Source organism: Strix aluco, chromosome 30, assembly GCF_031877795.1.
Source record: "Strix aluco isolate bStrAlu1 chromosome 30, bStrAlu1.hap1, whole genome shotgun sequence".
NCBI classification, from domain to species: Eukaryota; Metazoa; Chordata; class Aves; order Strigiformes; family Strigidae; genus Strix; species Strix aluco.
The window spans coordinates 2,599,208-2,619,380 of record NC_133960.1 but is presented as its reverse complement, the minus strand read 5'-3'; the positions used below and the strand labels follow the sequence as shown (position 1 = coordinate 2,619,380).

Here is a 20,173-nt window from a genome sequence, read left to right as displayed (position 1 = left end):
CAGCACGGCTGGGGGGGCCGGGGGGGGTCAGACGGGGCCGTAGAAGCGCCGATAAGCCTCCTGGAAGCCGATGTGGTCGGCCAGCTCATCGCAGGCGGGGTTGAACTCGCACACCTCGCGCTTGGCCTCCAGCGGGTCCCGCACGACCCCGTAGACGCTGCTGGGGACAGATGAGGGATGAGGAGGGTGGTGGAGGAGCCCCGGGGGGGGGGACGCCCAGGATTTCAGCTGGGTGGGGAACGTGTGGCCCCGTCGGTGTCACCCAGGGGGGGACACACGCTCCCCTGCGCAAGGGGGCCAAGCGCTACCTGTCATAGACGTAATTCCTCTTGTGTCTCCGCGCCAGCTCGGCGCTGGCACGTTTGGAGACGAAGGCTGTGGGGACACAGCGAGGAGGGGGGCGGTCAGGGGGGGCTGGGGCCCCCCCCATCCCTGTCCCCAGGGCAGCAGGGACGAATCCCCCTGCGGACACTCACCTTCAGAGCTGGGCGAGTCGTCGGCGCTGACGGAGCGGTCGGCAGCTGAGGGACGAGCGGGTGACTCGGGAAGACCCCACACAGGCTCTGCCCTCACCCCGCTCCTCCTTTTGGGGGGGGGGGTCTCACCCCCGCCCTGCTCCTCAACCCTGTGCTGTCCCCCCTCACCCAGCCCCCCCCCCACCTGGCCGAGGGAGCCCTGATCTCTGTCCCCCCGATCCAGCCCCGCACCCTCCCCTCACCGAGGCTCCACAAATCTCCCTCCAAGCCCCTCCGCTCCCTCCAGCTCCTGGGGGGACCCTCCCCACCGCCCCCACCCCGTACCTCTGCGGCAGAGGCCGAGGGTGAGCAGGGCCAGGAGGGTCAGCAGGACCAGGGGCTTCATGGTGCTGCTCCGCGTGTGCTCGGGGCTCCCCGGGCGCCTTTTATCGGGCGCTGCACGAGGAGGGGCCCGCGGCCCCGCCAGGGCTATTTCCAGCACATCCGCCGCGGCCGGGAGCCGCCAGCGCAGGCGGCAATTGTGGTTTTGGGGTGAACCCGGTTCCCCCCGTGACCGGCCAGAGCCCACAGGGAGGGAAACGCGGCCCCGGGCCAGTGTTTGGGCCCAGCCCTGCCGGCCTGGCAGCACCCCAGTCCCTAACTGGGGCTGGACCCTAACCCGAATGACCCTAACGCTAAGCTCCCAGTCCCTAACTGGGCTGGGAGATGGGGGGCACTGGTGGGACTCCCCACTGCCCTCCCCAGTCGTTGACTGGTCTGTCCCAGTTCCCACCGCTGGATCCCAGCAGGGTTGCTGCCACGCTGGGAGAGTTTCCTGCCAAAACCTGTGGGGATTTCCTCTCCACACAGGGCCAACGGGCACTCGGTGGCCAATTTTTGCCTCGGGGACCAGCGCGTCCTCCCTGTGGCATCGCAGCCCCCGGCCAGGGCTGGCGGCCGTGACCGCGAGAGGCCGCGCAGGCGCCCTTGTCCTTGCCCTCCACACGCTCTCCCGTGCCACATCCCACCCGGGCAGCGCCGGTTCCCAGAAACGAGGCCTCGGAAAGATCCAGCACCTCTTAAAACCCCCAAACGGGGGTTTGTAAGAGCAACAAGCGTTTTGCTGGTGTGGTTCAGGCACCGAAGCGGAGCAGAATCTCTGGTTCATCCATCCATTCACCTCCTGCTCTCCACAAGACCCCAGCAGTGCTCAGGGGGCTCCCCCCCTCCCCAGTTTGCTCCCATTTAACTCCAGAAAGGCTCCGAGCAGCGGGAGCTCCCAGGGCCGCCTGGGGTGACATTCCTCTTTGGGATCCTGACCGCTTTCCCGACTTTCAGATCCTCTAAATCCCAGCCCTGTCTTGAAAAGCGGAACCGGAGGCTTTGGGGCGGAGGAGGAGAGAAATGCCGAAGCCAGAGCCTTTGTCAAACAAACCCATAAATACAGAGTACGCGGGCCAAGCGCACACAGCGGGAGCCAAGACCGGGGGAACAACAGCTCCAATTTATTTAGATTATAATGCAGCGAGGGAAGGCTTGTTTACGACAGAAGGAAAATATGCCTAAGTCAGTCAATCGCAGGCTCTGGCTGCCTGTAATTGAAAACAGAGGTCTGTGCGTGGTGGAAACGGCCACCGTTGTTCTCAGAATTTGTTTTCCCCACCCCGCGGGGCACAGCCTCTCGCAGGTGAGCAGAGAACCCGCTGCCCTCAGCAGATGCGGTGTGGGAACACTCACAATCCTCCTCAGGCTCGGGAGGACGCTCCTCGTGACCCGCCCAGCCCAGAGGAACGACCTTTCCTTCATTTTGAAGAAAATCCTCACTCACAGGGATTCCCCAACACGCTTCCCCAGCTCGTGAAGCCCCGCCGAGGCCGTAAAGAGCAGCTCCAGAGGGGTGAAACCGAGCCCAAAAGTTTGGTTCTAGGAGTCAACGTGGAGGTTTCACAGGAAAATATTCAACCCCTTTGCCACGAGGCCACACCGGCGAGGCAGGGCGCGTCCCCGGCTCCCTCACACCGCGGTCCCCGGAGAACCGCCCTCGCTGCTGGGAGGGGGCAGGTTGGAAAATAACTAGGAAAAAAAAAAAGAATAAACAGCAACGAGGAACTTGACGCGATAAAGCAGCTGCTGACACGGCTGTTCTGAGGGGCCACGGGCAGATAAATTGTTTAAAATCACAGATATTGAAAATGAATGTGGCAAAAAGTCCGACTGTGGCAGCTCCAGCTGCACAAAGTGCCACGGCAGCATCTACCCGCCCGCGGGCTCCGTGTGCTGCAGCTCCCCGGCCCCTCACTCCTGCGCAGGAGGCACCGATTTTTCTCTAACGCACATCTAAGATACCATCAAGGCCACAAATTTGGCTTTAGTAAGCCAGAATCAGGCCCGTTCCCACGCTAAAGCAGCGCGCTGGCTGTCAGATCTGTAGGATTCTCCCCGTTGAGCCGAGCAGGGAATAGGAAATTCTCATCTATTTCCAAAGATCCTGATGCGTTCTTTTTTATTTCTTCACAAACTTTGATCAAATTGTGCAAGTCCGGCAGCTTTTCAGTCCCGCTGCAGGTTTCTTCTGGCCTGACAAGAGGAGGCTGCGTCTGCCACGATGATAAACCCCCCCCGCAACACGCAGGATCTTCCCCCTGTCCTCACTGCGGCTCCTTGAGCGTCGCCATCAGTTCTCGTTGCTCTTTACTAATTGCCTGGAAGGAAAACAACCGCCACTGGACTCAGCAAAGCACTTTTCTCCCCAGACGCCGGCGTTCAGGACCCCGAGCGTCGCGCGCGCCGCCATCCCCCACGCGGCCAGAGCACGACCCGCTCATCCCACCCGCAGAAACGTCCCAGCCACCGCACACAGAAAAACATCCAGGACCTCCAGTGAAACGCCCAGGCCCTACGTGGCTCCTGGTGAGGCCTTTGATAAGTGGAGAGCTGCAGAACCGTGCTTCTTGCACGCTGATGCTGCAGAGAGGTTTATTTATTTTTTGTTTTTACCTGCCAGGCATGTTTGCGAGCTTGTATCAGCTGCTGCAGCTCTGCGATCCTATCCCTCCCTGCAAGCACGGACTCTGCCACCTTCCTGTTCTCTTCCTCCTTCTCCTTTAGGATTTTCTGCAGGTATGCCCTGTGCTTCAGGAGGTACGGCACCATGGCGCTGCAGATATCCTCTTCCGGGATGCCGCTGGGACGCCTGCGAACAAACCGGGATGTGAAGCCACCAGGCAGCAACAATCCTGCACAACAACTTCTGTCACACACCTCAACTTAAAGTTCCACCGCTGGAACGTATCAGCTCAGCGGCTCCTCCGCCTCCGGATGCTCGAGGACAGCTACAACACGCCCATGTAAAGCCCCCAAGGGCACACACGAAGGGAACGGGACGAGACCTTCCCAACTCTGCCATCTGTGAGGCCTGGAGGCGGGCAGGGTGTAATGAACTTCCCCAAATGCAGAATCACAGAATCATCCAGGTTGGAAAGGACCTCAAAGCTCCTCCAGCCCAACCATGAACCTCACCCTGACCGTTCCCAACTCCACCAGATCCCTCAGCGCTGGCTCAACCCGACTCTTCAACCCCTCCAGGGATGGGGACTCCCCCCCTGCCCTGGGCAGCCCATTCCAACGCCCAACAGCCCCTTCTGCAAAGAAATCCTTCCTAAGAGCCAGTCTGACCCTGCCCTGGCGCAGCTTGAGGCCATTCCCTCTTGGCCTGCCGCTGGGTCCTTGGCTCAAGAGACTCCTCCCCCCTCTCTGCACCCTCCTTTCAGGGAGTTGCAGAGGGCCAGGAGGTCTCCCCTCAGCCTCCTCTTCTCCAGACTAAACCCCCCCAGTTCCCTCAGCCGCTCCTCGTACGACATGTGCTCCAGACCCCAGAAACAAGGAATCGTGATGATACTTTTTGATTAAAACACCCAGCCTGCCTTTAGGGCGGGCAAAAGGCGGCGTGTCCAACTTCCAGTGCCTGCTGAGGGCCTGAGCAAGGCAGCCCAGCCAGAAGCGCTCGGCTATTAGCCACCAGCTGTGGCTAAAACATGCCTTCAGCCTTTTAAATTATTCAGAATCGAGTTCACCTCCCTCTGGCCTCAGCAGCACTAATCTCTTTGCGCTGAAGAAGGACATGACCTAGAGAAGCGCAAATAAAACTTATTTTCGAACGTTTTTGATGCTGTTAAGGTTTTTAAAATTTTTTTAAATCTCCTTGCAGCATAAAGGCCTACAGGACACATCAACACGACCCAAACATTGCACGGGAACTGACTTTCGCCCTTGAAGGAATGTGCCTCCACACACGCGCTCCCCAGACCATCCATACCATGCAGGCTCTTCCCGGTTCTTTGCCTCCTCCACGATCTTATCCAGGGAATTAAAGAGCGGCTCCAGATTTCCTTCATCCTTTACCTCCTGGATCTCCTCCTGTGAAGGAAGGACACCGCAGGGATTCAGCAGGGCCCAAACCAAACTGACACAGACATCATCCTGCTTGTGAGCCTTGCTTTTCCCTGGATGAAGGCTACGTCCTGGGAATCACCAGCTATTGAGTCACCATCCCTGGAGGCATTTAAAAGACATGTAGACGTGGCGCTCACGACAGGGTTTAGTGGTGGAGTTGGCAGCGTTAGGTTTAAGGTTGGACTCGATGATTTTAACGGCTGTTTCCAACCAAAATGATTCTACAGCTCTTCCTGTGGAAGACAGAGAGGTCTGGAAGAATCCCTGGGGAGCAATCTTAACTTTCTGGTTTTGCCATTCAAGAAATGTGTTTGCTGCCCTTAATACCAAGCAGCGCAGTGCTTTTACACCGAGGGCGTGAAGCCCCTCCGAAGGCATGCACAGCCCCGAGCCCCTGCCTCCCCCTTCACCTTGATGGACGTCTGCAGCTGGGATATAAACTGGTCGTAAATGCTCCTGGTCATCTCGGGCTGCAGTTTGTAGAAGCAGCAGTAGCAGTTCGCAAACCTCTGGTAGCTGCAAAACCGGAGGGGCCGGGGGGTCACTGCAGGGGGCCGGGGCCTCCCCGCGGCACGGCCCGGCCAGGCCAGGCCGCGCCTCTCACGGAGCGGCGAGACCCGGCCCCCGCCTCACCTCCCGGCCGCCACCAGCTTCTCCAGGAAGGTGTCCACCACGGTGGCAAACACCTGGGCGCGGCCCGGCGCAACCGGTACGGACGGGACGCTCTCGCCACCCGCCGCGGCCTCCTCAGCGTCGCCCCGCGCCGCCGCCATTTCCAGCCGCCCGACGGCCCCGCCACCGCCGCCCATTGGCCGCCGCCACCGCCCGACGGCTCCGCCCATTGGCCACCACCACCGCCCATTGGCCGCCGCCGCCGCTCATTGGCGGTTGCGCGGGGCCCGCCCCTGCTCACTGCGCATGCGGGGAGCGCCGCGCTCCTCCCGCCCCTCCGCAAAGCGCGAGGACGCGCCCTTAGGGGCGGGGGCGTGGCCAAGCGCCAGGGGGCGTGGCCACGGAGAGCTCAGCCCACCCCCGAACCAGGGCAGAATGGCTTAAGCATAAAAACCCCCAAAATAATAAAAATCACAGGGGGCTGAAATGCTCCATCTGTCGCATGAGGGCAGGAAAGGGCGCTCAGCACAATAAGCAGATCACGGGGTTAACCCCCGCCCACGTCTGCTCCCAGGCAGAATTAATAAGGCCAAATGCCGGGTGCTGCCCTTGGGCCACAACAACCCCCAGCAGGGCTACAGGCTTGGGGAGGAGTGGCTGGAGAGCTGCCAGTCAGAGAGGGACCTGGGGGGGATTGGTAATGAGCCAGCAGTGTGCCCAGGGGGCCAAGAAGGCCAATGGCATCCTGGCTTGTACCAGCACTGGCGTGGCCAGCAGGGACAGGGAAGGGATGTGACCCCTGGGCTCGGCACTGGTGAGGCCGCCCCTCGATGAGTGGGTTCAGTTTTGGGCCCCTCACTCCAAAAAGGCCATTGAATGACTCGAGTGTGTCCAGAGAAGGGCAACGGAGCTGGTGCAGGGTCTGGAGCACAGGTCTGATGGGGAGCGGCTGAGGGAACTGGGGGGGTTTAGTGTGGAGAAGAGGAGGCTGAGGGGAGACCTCCTGGCCCTCTGCAACTCCCTGAAAGGAGGGTGCAGAGAGGGGGGAGGAGTCTCTTGAGCCAATGACCCAGCGGCAGGCCAAGAGGGAATGGCCTCAAGCTGCGCCAGGGCAGGGTCAGACTGGCTCTTAGGAAGGATTTCTTTGCAGAAGGGGTTGTTGGGCGTTGGAATGGGCTGCGCAGGGCAGGGGGGGAGTCCCCATCCCTGGAGGGGTTGAAGAGTCGGGTTGAGCCAGCGCTGAGGGATCTGGTGGAGTTGGGAACGGTCAGGGGGAGGTTCATGGTGGGGCTGGAGGAGCTTCAAGGGCTTTTCCAACCGAGAGGATTCTGGGATTCTATAATATTCTCGGTTAATGAAATAAAACGATCAAGCCTGAAGAATTCAAAAGGGGAAGAGTAATCCATGTTCAGCACCAAAAGAGAGGGAAAAGCAGTAAATCTCATTCATTTTTCCCTTGTCAAGATGCTGATTGTAAGAGCTAACCAGAACTAACCACGGCTTGTAAAGGAAGATCTGGACTTGCAACTAATCCATGGTTTCAGGTACCACACCTGCTCTAGCCCGTTTTTTTTCTGGCTTGTTCAGCTCTGCACGCTGTCACTGTCCCTGTTTTTTCAGGCAGCCTCGGCTGGTCAGGTCCCTCCTAGTGCTCCTCAGAAGGCAAAGCGCTAAAACCAAGAACACAGCCTTGTGAAATGACAGAAATTGGCTGAATCCCCTGGAAAATGCACTCACCGAGACTAACGCGTTTTTAAACTCAGGCGTCAAATTGAAGGTCTCTGAAGTTTATTAGTTGTCAACAACTTCGCTGGTTACGAGAGGAATATTAAGCTTGAGAGTGTCTCCCTATGCTTGTGCTGTCTTGCCACTTCTGCGACACACACCAAGACTCACCCTGCTGGTAACCAGCAGAGGCTGGTTATTATTATTTCTTTTAATATTGGTATTACCACCGGCCTCGTGTGAGAACGGGGCTACCGTACGCTCAGGATACCTCCTCGCAATCTTGCGATGCTGCTGTTCCACTTTTTAGAGCGGAATCCGCCGACTGGTGTTGTCTTTCAAACAACAAAAACGCGACAGAAGAGCCGCCTGCAGCACGCGCTGCTTGACCAGCTCTGTCAGTGGCTCAGGCACACATCACCTTATTTAACGCTGCGAAAAACAAAGGTGGGATTAAAAGGCCTTTGATGACTCAGCTGCAACCCCATTAAAGTGTCTTATAACCATGTTCTGCTCTTAAACATAAAAGTCCCTCTCCAACTTCAGCAGCATCTGTCTGTACTTGTTCCACCTCCAGCAGAAACTGTGGCACATCCAGTCTCTGCCTGGGCTGAACTGCAGACGTCGGGATGAAGGTAAGAACCACACTTAGCAAGTCCCAGGTGGAAAAGACGCCGGGCAGCAGCCACAGTTCGGCAGGATCGAGGCTACAACCAGGAATCCCTCGTTACGGCAGCGGGATGGACAGAGGCGCCGAGACATCTGTTATTTGGAGGCGTCTCTCTCGCCTCTCAGACACACAACTAACCTGGGTGAGCACCACGCGTGGGCTGGCATCAGGAGAGGCAAATCTCAACTACTGAGACCAGCAGAGGGAAGTCAAACTGTTCCTTCCTTCCTCCTCCCCAAGGAGCAGCCTCTTGCTTCATCACTCGATTGCAAGTTTGCATCTGGTAAAAAGCACAGGCCACAGCTCAGGGTTTTGATCCAGCAAGAGTGTGCAAAGAATCATCCTTGCCCTTCCCAAACAGGATAAGCAGGATTTAAACTTACAAAGTATTAGTGAACCTTACTTCTTATTCAATATGAACATGCCAATCAGGTTTGAACTGGATCAAAAGCCAGTACAAGCGTTTTTTTTTTTCCTTCCCCACCTCACATCCAGTTGGAGCTCTAATCACACTCGGTTCTCCTCTCGGCTGCTGGCAGCACAACAACCTGACACTTCCAAACACTTTGTGCTTAAACTAACTAAAGGTGGGAAGTGGCAGCGGCCACCCTGAACATGCAGTATTGACACTCACATTGAACAAGGCCACAGAACAACCACTCAAGTCCCCCAGAAATCAGAATAAGCTTCCCTAAAATAAAAAAAATTAAATAACAACAGATTAAAAACATCGGTTAGGTGTCAAAATTGCCATCAGCTAGTTACAAACAGCCAGCTCAACTCCTACCTTGCCTACCAGCCAGCTTGCTGTTTGAAGGATGAGAGATAGGAAACATTTTCCAAGAACATACAAAAAAGGTATGTACAGATCTATTCAAAACGCAGTAAAGAAGGTCTTAAGTGGCTCCAGGTTACTCTCGTCTCACATCTTCTAGAAATAAATGTGGGTGATTGGAGAAGTTTACTGGTCTATTCTATTTTTTCCAGCTTCCCACAGTACAACTGCAATCAGCACCCAACCCACCAGAGGGCTCTGCTGCAGCCTGTTAGACTCCCCTCCTCGGAAGTCTGGCAAAAATTAAAATAATTTAAAGAATAAACTGGCTTTTTGCTTCAGCCAGTAAGTCTTTAATTTAAAAAAAAAAAAAAAAAAAAAAGGTAATTAAGAACTTGCCAGGATGCGTTCACACACCTGGCTGCTTTTGAATGAACTGTCACAGGCAAACAACATTGCCAAAGGTCACATTTTGATGGTTTTAAGCAGAAACGGCAGCAGAGCATTGTATTACAATCAAATCTGAAGAGGTGAATTGCAGTCGCTCTTGCTTCTGCCTTGTACCGTGAAACCAGCTAGAGACAAAGGAGACAGCAGCCGCCTCTCCTGAGCTTTCAACCATGACGGTCCAAATTCAGCGGGTTCAACGGAAGATTTCCCTTCCAGCAGCTGCCTCTACCAGTGTCTCGAATCCACCAGCTCCGGGCGGAGGCTCAGCTTCTTCAGAGTTTCATACCCCACCACGATGACGATGGTGGAAGGAGTTGCCGAGATGATGCGAGCAGAGAGGCCTTTAGTCAGGCCCCAGGGCCCTTCCTCTGCCATGAGCTGTCTGAAGGTGAGGATGATGGAGCTCTTGCCTTCCACCTGCAAAGCCAGAAGAAATATTCACCGAGCTGCCAGACTTCATGCTGAGCTGCTCTGGGGTTCTGCTCCAATTGAAGACTCTAGAGACTACAGATCAGCCTGTCCAATAACCTTGATCTAGTCTCCAGAACTCCCCAAGGGGGGGAAAAAAAAATAAAGTAAGAAATCCTAAAGGGGCAGCAGTAAGTGGGATTCTTAGATCTGTCTCCTCCTTCCTCCCATCTAGAAGGGGCTGGATCAACACAACAGCTCAAGTCTCACTAAAAGCTGCTCAAAGCACCTCTCCTTTTCGGAAGGACGCCACATCTTCTGGGGAACCTCATTTGAGGCAGGCGAAGCCAGCCTCGCTACCTGAGCCGCCTCCTCTTAATGCTGACTGCAAATTAAGCAGCACGGTATCTAGGACAGAACAACCTACGAACTGAGAGAGAAGGGGAGCAGTTTACCTGAAGCCACAGAGATCAAAGAGCCGAGACTGAACCCCACCCCTGCGTCATGCTGCTGTTGCAGACAGACGTGCCGAGCAGGCTGAGCTTACCTGAACCCGAGCCCTGATGACATCCATGGGGTTGGTGAGCGTGGAAGCTGTCGCAGCTGCGAGCGGCCCCGATATAGCTTGCAGGAGGAGATGGGGACAGTCCTTAGGAGTCAAGCTCGAAAGCTGTTCTGGGAACAGGAGAGAGAGTAAAATTTCAGACGAACGGCTGCTTATCTTTAACTCCACCTGCTAATTTAGACTGATTTGCTGGGGGCAGAATCCCTGATTTACAACCTGTCACAGAATCCCAGAATCATCTGGGTTGGAAAAGCCCTTGAAGCTCCTCCAGCCCCACCATGAACCTCACCCTGACCGTTCCCAACTCCACCAGATCCCTCAGCGCTGGCTCAACCCGACTCTTCAACCCCTCCAGGGATGGGGACTCCCCCCCTGCCCTGGGCAGCCCATTCCAACGCCCAACAACCCCTTCTGCAAAGAAATCCTTCCTAAGAGCCAGTCTGACCCTGCCCTGGCGCAGCTTGAGGCCATTCCCTCTTGGCCTGCCGCTGGGTCCTTGGCTCAAGAGACTCCTCCCCCCTCTCTGCACCCTCCTTTCAGGGAGTTGCAGAGGGCCAGGAGGTCTCCCCTCAGCCTCCTCTTCTCCACACTAAACCCCCCCAGGTCCCTCAGCCGCTCCCCATCAGACCTGTGCTCCAGACCCTGCACCAGCTCCGTTGCCCTTCTCTGGACACGCTCGAGTCATTCAATGGCCTTTTTGGAGTGAGGGGCCCAAAACTGAACCCACTCATCGAGGGGCAGCCTCCCCAGTGCCGAGTCCAGGGGTCACATCCCTTCCCTGTCCCTGCTGGCCACACTAGTGCTGGTACAAGCCAGGATGCCATTGGCCTTCTTGGCCCCCTGGGCACACTGCTGGCTCATTACCAATCCCCCCCAGGTCCCTCTCTGACTGGCAGCTCTCCAGCCACTCCTCCCCAGGCCTGTAGCGCTGCTGGGCGTTGTTGTGGCCCAAGTGCAGAAGTCACCCACAGAACATCTAAGTGGTGCTTTCTAGACCCACCAGAAGTTAGCAACATGCAGGGAGAAAGCCCGTAAACACCCCGGCAGCTCAGCGCTCCATCATGCAGCCTCTGGTCAGCTCAAGCACAGACTCTCAGACCCTCTGGGCAGAAAAGACTTGTACGTCCCCAAAACAGAGCATGGAAACGTTCACCCCCCCTTTAAAAGGCAGAGGGGGGAACCTTTAGACAAGGTTGTCAGAAGTTGTCTGCAGAGATTCGTGCGGATCCAGGAAGCTGTCACTGCCACAGAGCTCACTGTCACAGAGATATCCCCACGGTGTCCCGCCGGGGGATCTCCAAGGAGAAAAGCGCTGGGCTCTGCTCGTCCCAGGGATTTCCTCACTCTGCTCCTGCTACCTGGCAACCGGGATTGGAAACTCCCACACTTTTACCGATTCAAGTTGTAGGGAAGACAGTCCAAAAGTCCCAGTTTCTTTGGGTGATGCGGTGGTTGTGTCTATCTGGTGAGAGGGAAGGAAGCTGCTCTGTTTGCGACCCCGAACGCCGATCGGAATCACTGCCAGCAGTGTACTTTGAATGCCGAGGAAGGTCCAGTGACCCGGGCTGCTGCCAGCCGAGACCAGCACACGACCCAGGGACAGAGGACTAGAAAAAGCAGCCAAAGCAGAGATGTACTGACAGCCGGGGCTACATTTACCATCAGACTTAGTCTTTCACTGCAGAAGACTAGGAAAGAGAGCAAACACCTGAAAGAGGCAAGCTCCGTTCTGTCCAGATCAACTTGCGTGTTCTTAGACGGCCACTTTTGAACCTTTTTGCCATGAAAGTCTTACAACTGATACAGTGGATTTGGTATTAAAAATTTTTGATGTGGAGAGCAAAGGGAGCACTCCCAAAAAGCTCAGGCTGGACCAACATCCCAAGCTGCTGTTGCCATTTAAACACAGCAGATGCGTAACCGACGCTCCCCACTGTCACCAGACTGGGCCCGCTCTGAAAAACAAACTAGGCATTTGAGACACCTGTATTTTTAAAAGCAGGTGATTTTCAAGATATACTTTAAGCCTAGTACAGTGAAATCTAAGCCTCTCATTATCATCACTTTTAGGCAGATTGCTACTAGGTAAATATTAGTCTAAAAACCACATGCAAAGCTGCACGACAGAAATCTAAAGGATTATCAGGGGAAAATAAGTAAATCGTAGCTGGGCAATATCTTTAGTATTTGGGAACACCCTGAGGATTACCAGAGCTGAGCTAGGGAGAGAACATACTGTTAAGTGGAGTTTTATATCACAAGGCTTGGTGCCAGTTTTAAAGCTCTGGAAACTGAACCATGATCTTAAGGCACAAAACCACAGAAGAGTCACAGTCAACAGCTCCGTGTCCGAGTGGAGAGCGGTGACGAGTGGTGTCCTCAGGGGTCGTGCTGGGGCTGGCACTCTGTAACAGCTTTGCTGGGGACATGGACAGTAGGATCGAGGCACCCTCAGCAAGTTCACTGACAACACCGAGCTGTGTGGTGCGGTGACACACTGAGGGAAGGGATGTGCCATCCCAAGGGACCTGGACAGGCTGGAGAGGTGGGGCTGTGTCAACCTCGTGGAGTTCAACAAGGCCAAGGGCAAGGTCCTGCCCATGGGTGGGGGTAACCCCAAGCACAAATCCAGGCTGGAAGAGGAGTGGCTGGAGAGCAGCCCCGAGGAGAAGGACTTGGTGGGGTTGGTGGGTAGAAAACTGCCTGTGAGCCAGCAACGTGCGCTGGCAGCCCAGAAAGCCACCCGTGTGCTGGGCTGCACCCAGAGCAGTGTGGGCAGCAGGGCGAGGGGGGGATTCTCCCCCTCTGCTCCACTCTCGGGAGACCCCCCTGCAGTGCTGGGTCCAGCTCTGGGGCACCAACAGCAGAAGGACACGGACCTGCTCGAGCGGGGCCAGAGGAGGCCACAAAGATGCTCGGGGGGCTGGAGCACCCCCCTGTGAGGACGGGCTGAGAGAGTTGGGGGGGTTCAGCTGGAGAAGAGAAGGCTCTGGGGAGACCTTAGAGCAGCCTCCCAGGACTGAAAGGGGCTACAGGAAAGTGGGGAGGGACTCTTGATCAGGGGGGAGGGATAGAACGAGGGGTAATGGTTTTAAACTGAATGAGGGGAGATTTAGATGAGATCCAAGGAAGAAATTCTTCCCCATGAGGGTGGTGAGGCCCTGGCACAGGTTGCCCACAGAAGCTGTGGCTGCCCCTCCCTGGAAGGGTTCAAGGCCAGGTTGGACGGGGCTTTGGGCAACCTGGGCTAGTGGAAGGTGTCCCCGCCTGGGGCAGGGGGTGGGAACTAGATGGACTTTAAGGTCCCTTCCAACCCAAACCATTCTGTTATTTGGTTTTGCTCTGAGACTTGTAGCTCTAGAAGGTTTTTTGCCATATACGAGACTCCCGAGTCAATGTGAACTGAAGGACAAATTATACTGACACGGTGGCTTCAGAACTCTGCCCAGTGCCAGACAAGAACCTTCCTCACTTCCATGCAAAGTCAGCATCGTTTGGGATTAGTGGAAGAGAAAGTTCAAGTAGATGTATCGAGTCCCTCTTGCCTAGAGCTATCTAGTTTTAAGTCCTCTAGCACTGAGGCCTCTACTCTTTGACTCCGCATTTAAAACAAGGCCCTGCTCAACCTTCCACCCAACATCCGCAGAATTCGTTTAAATTGGACACAGCTTTTTGTTTTGGGGTTCTGCCCCCACCCCAAATCAAAGAGAGAAAGCAAATCACACTGGGTCCAGAGTTTCAGAGTGGATCTGGGGGGCTTCTAGGTCTCCTGGGGTAAGATACATTCAAAGTCTCCTTTCACTTACCGGCATAGAAGTGGTAGAAGGGCCACCAGACCGCACTGTTGGGAATATAGGTGAGCAGCGAGGCCACGTAGCCCCTGTAGAAGCCTCTAAAGCCATCGGCCTTGAAAATCTGTACAATGATGTCCTTGGTTTGGCCAAAGACCAACATCCTCTTGCCATCTTGGTTCTGCACCTTAAACCTGCCCATGCTTTCCCCTTTCCTTTGCATCATGAGATGCTGGGAGATGACATCGATGGGCACCGTGATGCTCTGGGCCACCAGAGAGGCTGAGCCACCAGCCACCAGAGACTTCACAGCATTGTTGTTGTTGTACCGTGACACATACTTTCGGGTGAGCTCATACGTTGTCACATAGCACTGGCCAGAGATCAGGGTGAAAGTGTTGACCAAAAAGCCACGGTAGAGCCCAGCTGTCCCTTCTGTCCGCAGGATTTTCACAAAAGCATCAAAAGTCCCGTTGTATAGGCTCTTGCCCTTCTGAACCTGCAACCGTGTCCGGATGAGCGTGAAGGGGTAAACGCTCACCCGGATCATCATAGTCATGCAAATCCCAAACACGTAGAATTTCCTTTTGTCCAGGTGCTCCCACTCGATGATGGGGATGTTGCGTTTGTCCTCCATGACTCCTCGGAGTGGGGTAGGAGAGGTGGCGTGTCCCAGATCTACCTCAAAAGTACAGAGTGGATCCAGGCTCAGCCCTCCTGTCTTGACCGACTAGGCTGAGGCGCTGGCATCTGAAACGAGAGACACTTTCAGTAGAGGACGAAGCACCTCAGTTAGCTAAAGCACCCTACCTCACCTAACTTTGCTGATTTTCCTGCAGTACGCCGAGTGCCCTTGCGTAAACCATTCTGCTGGCAGAGCGGCGGGACCGTAACCTCAGCGAGCGGGGCCGTATCACGCGGCTGACGGCGGCGCCTTCTGATGTCACCGTAGCTCGTTGTTAAACTCTAACAGCACACGTGGCACTTCTCACGACGGTCTAGACTACTCTGCTGCAAATCCAAGCTTGCCGGACTTTGCAAAGCGGTTTGAGATCCACAGAGGAAGAGCTTTGTCCCAAAAGCAAGCGCTACCTTTTAACGAGCACGCAGGAACATGGACCGTCAACCAAAGCAGCTTCTCCCCAGTCATTCCGGGTTCGGGATGCTCCTGGATGTCAGGGTGTCACTTGTCAGTCCCAGGCTCTGTACAAAGAAGGAAGCGACAAGTCTCCATTTGTGTTCCCAGATTCCTCGCACAAATGAGACAAGTTTTTCTGGGCATTTCCATTTTGACTGTCCTAAAGCTGGAGGGTGATGTAAGCCAGGGAAGGGATTGGAAGGGAAGGGAAGGTCGTGAAAAGAGGGGCAGCAATGAGAGAACAAGGCAAAAACAGCCACATAGAGTGTCCATGTTGATGACTGAGACCCTGAAAAGAAAGGGTTAAAAGTCCCCGCTCAGGGATCTCTCAGCTGAGCAGGGCCTAACTGCGCTTTTCAGCTAAGGCGAGCAAAGTTCATCCTCACTTCCAATACCTCATCATCACTTCTGGGAACGCTCACAAACCTGCCATCCCTCCAACCCTGGCAGCATTCAGAGTGCCGGCAGCGGAGGGATGAGGAGGGGAGGGCCTGGCTCAGCCTCCTCCAGCAGCCCCTGCCCCTGGCTCCTGCCCTGCTGCGCTATCGCCGCGTCTCATCCCGTCCCAGCAGCTGCTTCCCCAGGACAAGACTCTCAGCAGTTCCATCCGCTGCCCTTTTGGCTGTAATTTGCTCTAACTTGGTGTATGATTAACCAAGCTTGAAAAGCAGCTGATCTCCTTGCAGGGCCGGGTATAGACAAGCAAAAAGAGAAGAGCATCTCAAAGAATCACCTCAACGTGAAACAGATTCCTCCACTGACCACGAGGATTTTCTTTCCGTATCACAAAAGGCCTACAGGTCTTCAGGAGTAACAGAATACTAAATTTTTAGAAAGGGCTTGACTGCCGCTGCATCCCAGCTTACATTTGAGGCAAACGGGTATTTGAAGTCTGTGCAGAGGCACGAGCTGAGCTGTCGGAGAGCAGAGCAATACCAAGCAGCTCCACTCGCAAACGCAGAAACTGGCACAAGCGTGGCCGAACCAGGGAACCGAAAACAGATTCAGCGTCGACTGAGTGAGAACTCAAATTTAACACGAGATGCAGTCGACATCGTACACCGATTTGGGGGCTGTTTTATGTTATCAGGTCAGGAAGACCACAGCATAAACGTCTCCCAGTTGCAGACTTCGTGAAGAGCTCAAAGAGCCAAGAACCATCTGGTTAGAAACGCGAGAACAAAACAATGGCAATTATCTACCTCTGGCACAGAGAAGAAATTACAATTATGAAATTATGGTAGGGGGGTGCTACTAACAGCCCATTTCATTGCCTATCTGCCAACAAAATATTTGCTTAACATCAGTAAACAGTGTTACAGGCTGCCATGGCTCCTGCTGATGGACAGTGAAGTTAAAAATACCCAAGGGCATCCGGGTCCAACAGAGAGGGTGGGGGAAGCCCTGTTTTACCGAGCACAAAGAAAACTACACTTCATTGTTACAGTCAATTGACTTGACAGATAACGCAGAACAAACACCATGGCCTTGTCTAAACAAAAGTTGTATTGCTTTAATTATAATTACAGCATTACTAGTTCACTAATACAGGCATAATTAGACGGCATAAAGCTTCCTACACAGGAATTACCTGCACACAGCACCTACGAAAGCATAATTTTGTTCTTGTTAGGAGTCCCACTAGCTTAATATTTTATAAAAAAAGTCTAGCCAATGCAATTTCCTGGTGAAGCCTGAGGGTTTAGTCCACACTCCAAATTCCTCTGCCACCCAAAACCTGAACCATACGCAACAGAGCTCCCCACGTCAAAGGTAAGGTGTACCTGCTAAGAAAAGTCCTCAGTGCTGCAATAAGGGAAACAAATAAATAATAATTAAAAAGTATCCCTGATTTTTATTTAGTTTTATGTGCTACAGTGCTTTGTCTTTAGAATTTTACCCTCCTTGAGGAAATAACTGTACTTTCTTTGGACTCTTACTGATTTCATTGAGGATCTAAACTAGAAAGCCAACGTCACTTTACAGTATCACAGAATCATCTCGGTTGGAAAAGCCCTTGAAGATCATCTAGTCCAACCATTAGCCTAACATTGACAGTTCTCAACTCCACCAGATCCCTCAGCGCTGGCTCAACCCGACTCTTCAACCCCTCCAGGGATGGGGACTCCCCCCCTGCCCTGCGCAGCCCATTCCAACGCCCAACAACCCCTTCTGCAAAGAAATCCTTCCTAAGAGCCAGTCTGACCCTGCCCTGGCGCAGCTTGAGGCCATTCCCTCTTGGCCTGCCGCTGGGTCCTTGGCTCAAGAGACTCCTCCCCCCTCTCTGCACCCTCCTTTCAGGGAGTTGCAGAGGGCCAGGAGGTCTCCCCTCAGCCTCCTCTTCTCCACACTAAACCCCCCCAGGTCCCTCAGCCGCTCCCCATCAGACCTGTGCTCCAGACCCTGCACCAGCTCCGTTGCCCTTCTCTGGACACGCTCGAGTCATTCAATGGCCTTTTTGGAGTGAGGGGCCCAAAACTGAACCCACTCATCGAGGTGCAGCCTTACCAGTGCCAAGTACAGGGGCAAGATCCCTTCCCTGTCCCTGCTGGCCACGCTAGTGCTGGTACAAGCCAGGATGCCATTGGCCTTCTTGGCCACCTGGGCACACTGCTGGCTTTAATCCCAGGGCCCGCGAGCAAAGTTCCACCTGCGGGGAGGTGAGGAGGGAAGGCATCCTGGCATCACCAGGGATGCTTCACGGCCACAATTCTCACTCTGCCAAGATGAGAATTTTGCTCAGAGCATTTATTCTTCCAGAAATTAAATCCAGAGCCTTTCTCAGAGCAGTGATCCTGTCGTGCCCAGTTTCAGTTTGATGATCTTTCGGGGAGATCGATACAAAAGTAATTGCTAAATCTCCAAAGAACTGACCTGCCCTCCAAAATGAAATACAAGTACGGCAGCTTCCCTCCCAGGTCACAGAGCCATTCTGTACTTCAACACTCGAAGTTTCCACGCCAAAACTACACTTCAATAGATCTATACAGATGGTGACTTCTCACTATGAATAGAAAAGCATTTCTTGAGTTTCTGCCTAGAAATTAAAGCAGAGGATTACCAAGCAGACTGCACCTGCTTCTGCTCTCTCGTTAGTTTGTTGTCTGACCTACAGGATACAGCTTCAGTCTTCTAAACACAGACCACAACTTAGTATGACACCCCCCCCCCCCCCGCCAATTTATCTCCTCTTTAATTCAGCCCTATCAATCTGTTCTCCAAACCGTTTTTGCTGCAGCTGTATCTAAACATGATTCTTTGGCAAATAAAGACAGGGCCTTTGTGTACCCCTGGCCAAGGATGTCTCCTGCTCAGCATACTAATGCCTTCGCACGCCGGCCTGGGAACCATCCAGAAGCAGGCGGCGAGGCCGAGCTCCAACCACTGTACACGGTTGCCTGTGGAGATGCTCTCAAGTGGGAAAACACGAGATCAAACAAATCCACTACAAGTCTCTCAAATTTGAAGCCTTTTATCTGTGCCACGCTACGCCGAACCCGCTCTAAGTAGGCAGCTCCGCTTTCAGTCTTTACCGTGGCGCTCTTAAATTTACCCCAGGATTGAAGTGGATACAAAAACTGCCTCGGTGATAATCAGAGGCCCTCCGTGAGCGGCTGGCTCTCTGTAAACGGGGCGGAGGCACTCGAAGGCCAGCACTTCCCAACACACCCACAACCTCCCGTACGCTGGAGCTGGGCAGCTGGCGCAGCCACCCGCCCTCCCACCTTAGAGATGAAGCCATCAGTGCTTATGTTTGGCCAGGCAAAAAAAAAAATCCGATGTGCTCTAAAAGCGGTGAACACGTGCAAAGTTTGGTACGGTACCCGCTCAAGGTCACCGTGTGGATGAGCAGTTGTGCGGACGCGAAGCCTTTCCCAGCGCCGCGGTTTCATGTCGCTGGCGTGTCCCCCGCTCTCCCCCCACGCAGCTTCGCGTCCTGCAGCCCCCCGACGGCGCAGGGAACCTCCATCCCCTTCCCCGCCTCCACCCCCTTCCCCGCCCGCCCCTGGGCTCCTCGGCAGCGCAGCACCCACCTCCTCACCCAAAGGGATCTTGCACCAAACCGCCTCCTCCGGCCTCTCCCCGCGGCCCGGCCCCGCGCTGCCCCTCACCCCGGGTTCCCTGCAGGCCCCGGAGCGCCCCCCGCCAGCCGCCCCCCCTTCCGCTGGCTGCCCCGGGAGCTCCCCATCACCCACCTGCAGCGGACCCCCACAGCCAGCCCCGCACCCCGACCCCCCCGCACCTTCCTAACCCCGCCCCAGCAGCTGCCCCCCCTCCACCATCCAGCCGCCCCCAGCACCGGCCCCGAGCCGGGCCACCACCGTCCTGCCCCGCCGCCACTCGCCCAAGCTAAGGCCTCCGAGCCCCCCCGCCGCCTCCTGCCCCGCTCCCCGGGCCCGGCCTCCTCCGCCGCCCCCTCACCTCAAGCCGGCGGGCGGGAGGCCCCCGCCCCGCCCCGCCGCCGGCCAGTCCCGCCACCCCATGGCCGCTCCCCCCCGTCGGTGGCCGCCGGCCGGAAGTGAACGGCGGCAACACGTCGGGGCGTCGCGCGCCACCCGACCAATCAGCGCCCGAGCACCGGCGCCATCTTGGGGAAGGGCTGACGCCGCTCCGGAAGAGATGTCGCCCACTTCCGGCCACAGTAAAGAGGGCGGCGGCCCCTCAGCCCCGGGCGGACGCTCGGGGAACGGAGTGCGCATGCGCACAGCGGGAGGCCTCGCCTGCGCCCTCACCTTAAAGGGACAGCACCGAATTACACATCTTAAAGGGACAGCGGCCCCTTAACGACTGGATGCGACTCCTGTCTTCCACGGGAAGAATTCACGTGTTGGCTGGTGGAAGGGCAGAGGGCGCGGCGGGGTGGGGAAAAGAGCAGAGATGCACTGAAAGTTGAAGTTGGAGGTTGCAGAAAGCTGGGGATGAGCCTCTTTAATCAAGTAATAAGTGATAGGACAAGAGGGAATGGCCTCAAGTTGCACCAGGGCGGGTTTAGACTGGGTATAAGGAAGGATTTCTTTGCAGAAGGGGTTGTTGGGCGTTGGAATGGGCTGCCCAGGGCAGGGGGGGAGTCCCCATCCCTGGAGGGGTTGAAGAGTCGGGTTGAGCCAGCGCTGAGGGATCTGGTGGAGTTG

General features: G+C 55.4%; 3 protein-coding genes across 18 annotated transcripts; all 3 read right to left on the bottom strand.

Moving 5' to 3' along the window:
* Window positions 1-15: 15 nt before the first annotated feature.
* BGLAP (bone gamma-carboxyglutamate protein) lies at window positions 16-886 on the bottom strand. Of its 2 annotated transcripts, none has more exons than XM_074809574.1 (4): window positions 801-886; window positions 477-521; window positions 309-375; window positions 16-160 (listed from the first exon to the last, which is right to left on the bottom strand). In XM_074809574.1, the coding sequence occupies exons 1-4, from the start codon at window positions 859-861 to the stop codon at window positions 28-30; spliced, it is 306 nt and encodes a 101-aa protein (XP_074665675.1). In that variant the 5' UTR covers window positions 862-886; the 3' UTR covers window positions 16-27. The 2 variants fall into 2 exon arrangements, with proteins under 2 accessions (XP_074665675.1, XP_074665676.1); XM_074809575.1 differs by having other exon boundaries at window positions 16-157.
* A 1,058-nt stretch (window positions 887-1,944) lies between these two features.
* On the bottom strand, window positions 1,945-5,764 carry PMF1 (polyamine modulated factor 1). 4 transcript variants are annotated; one of them, XM_074809524.1, is made up of 5 exons: window positions 5,541-5,764; window positions 5,318-5,423; window positions 4,717-4,871; window positions 3,453-3,648; window positions 1,945-2,528 (listed from the first exon to the last, which is right to left on the bottom strand). In XM_074809524.1, the coding sequence occupies exons 1-5, from the start codon at window positions 5,747-5,749 to the stop codon at window positions 2,469-2,471; spliced, it is 726 nt and encodes a 241-aa protein (XP_074665625.1). In that variant the 5' UTR covers window positions 5,750-5,764; the 3' UTR covers window positions 1,945-2,468. The 4 variants fall into 4 exon arrangements, with proteins under 4 accessions (XP_074665625.1, XP_074665627.1, XP_074665626.1 ...); XM_074809526.1 differs by having other exon boundaries at window positions 4,771-4,871; XM_074809525.1 differs by lacking the exon at window positions 1,945-2,528 and adding an exon at window positions 2,942-3,157.
* Window positions 5,765-7,285: 1,521 nt separating this feature from the next.
* Window positions 7,286-19,550, bottom strand: SLC25A44 (solute carrier family 25 member 44). 12 transcript variants are annotated; one of them, XR_012621166.1, is made up of 6 exons: window positions 19,464-19,550; window positions 13,919-15,106; window positions 10,095-10,222; window positions 8,702-9,556; window positions 8,549-8,605; window positions 7,286-8,194 (listed from the first exon to the last, which is right to left on the bottom strand). XR_012621166.1 is itself a non-coding variant. In XM_074809367.1 (6 exons), exons 4-6 carry the CDS (start codon window positions 14,538-14,540, stop codon window positions 9,365-9,367), a joined length of 942 nt encoding a protein of 313 aa, XP_074665468.1. In that variant the 5' UTR covers window positions 14,541-14,653; window positions 14,996-15,106; window positions 16,826-16,847; window positions 17,916-18,023; the 3' UTR covers window positions 7,286-9,364. The 12 variants fall into 12 exon arrangements, 5 of the variants coding, with proteins under 5 accessions (XP_074665468.1, XP_074665467.1, XP_074665466.1 ...); XM_074809367.1 differs by lacking the exon at window positions 19,464-19,550 and adding exons at window positions 16,826-16,847; window positions 17,916-18,023 and having other exon boundaries at window positions 7,286-9,556; window positions 13,919-14,653; window positions 14,996-15,106; XR_012621165.1 differs by having other exon boundaries at window positions 8,549-9,556.
* Window positions 19,551-20,173: the final 623 nt, after the last annotated feature.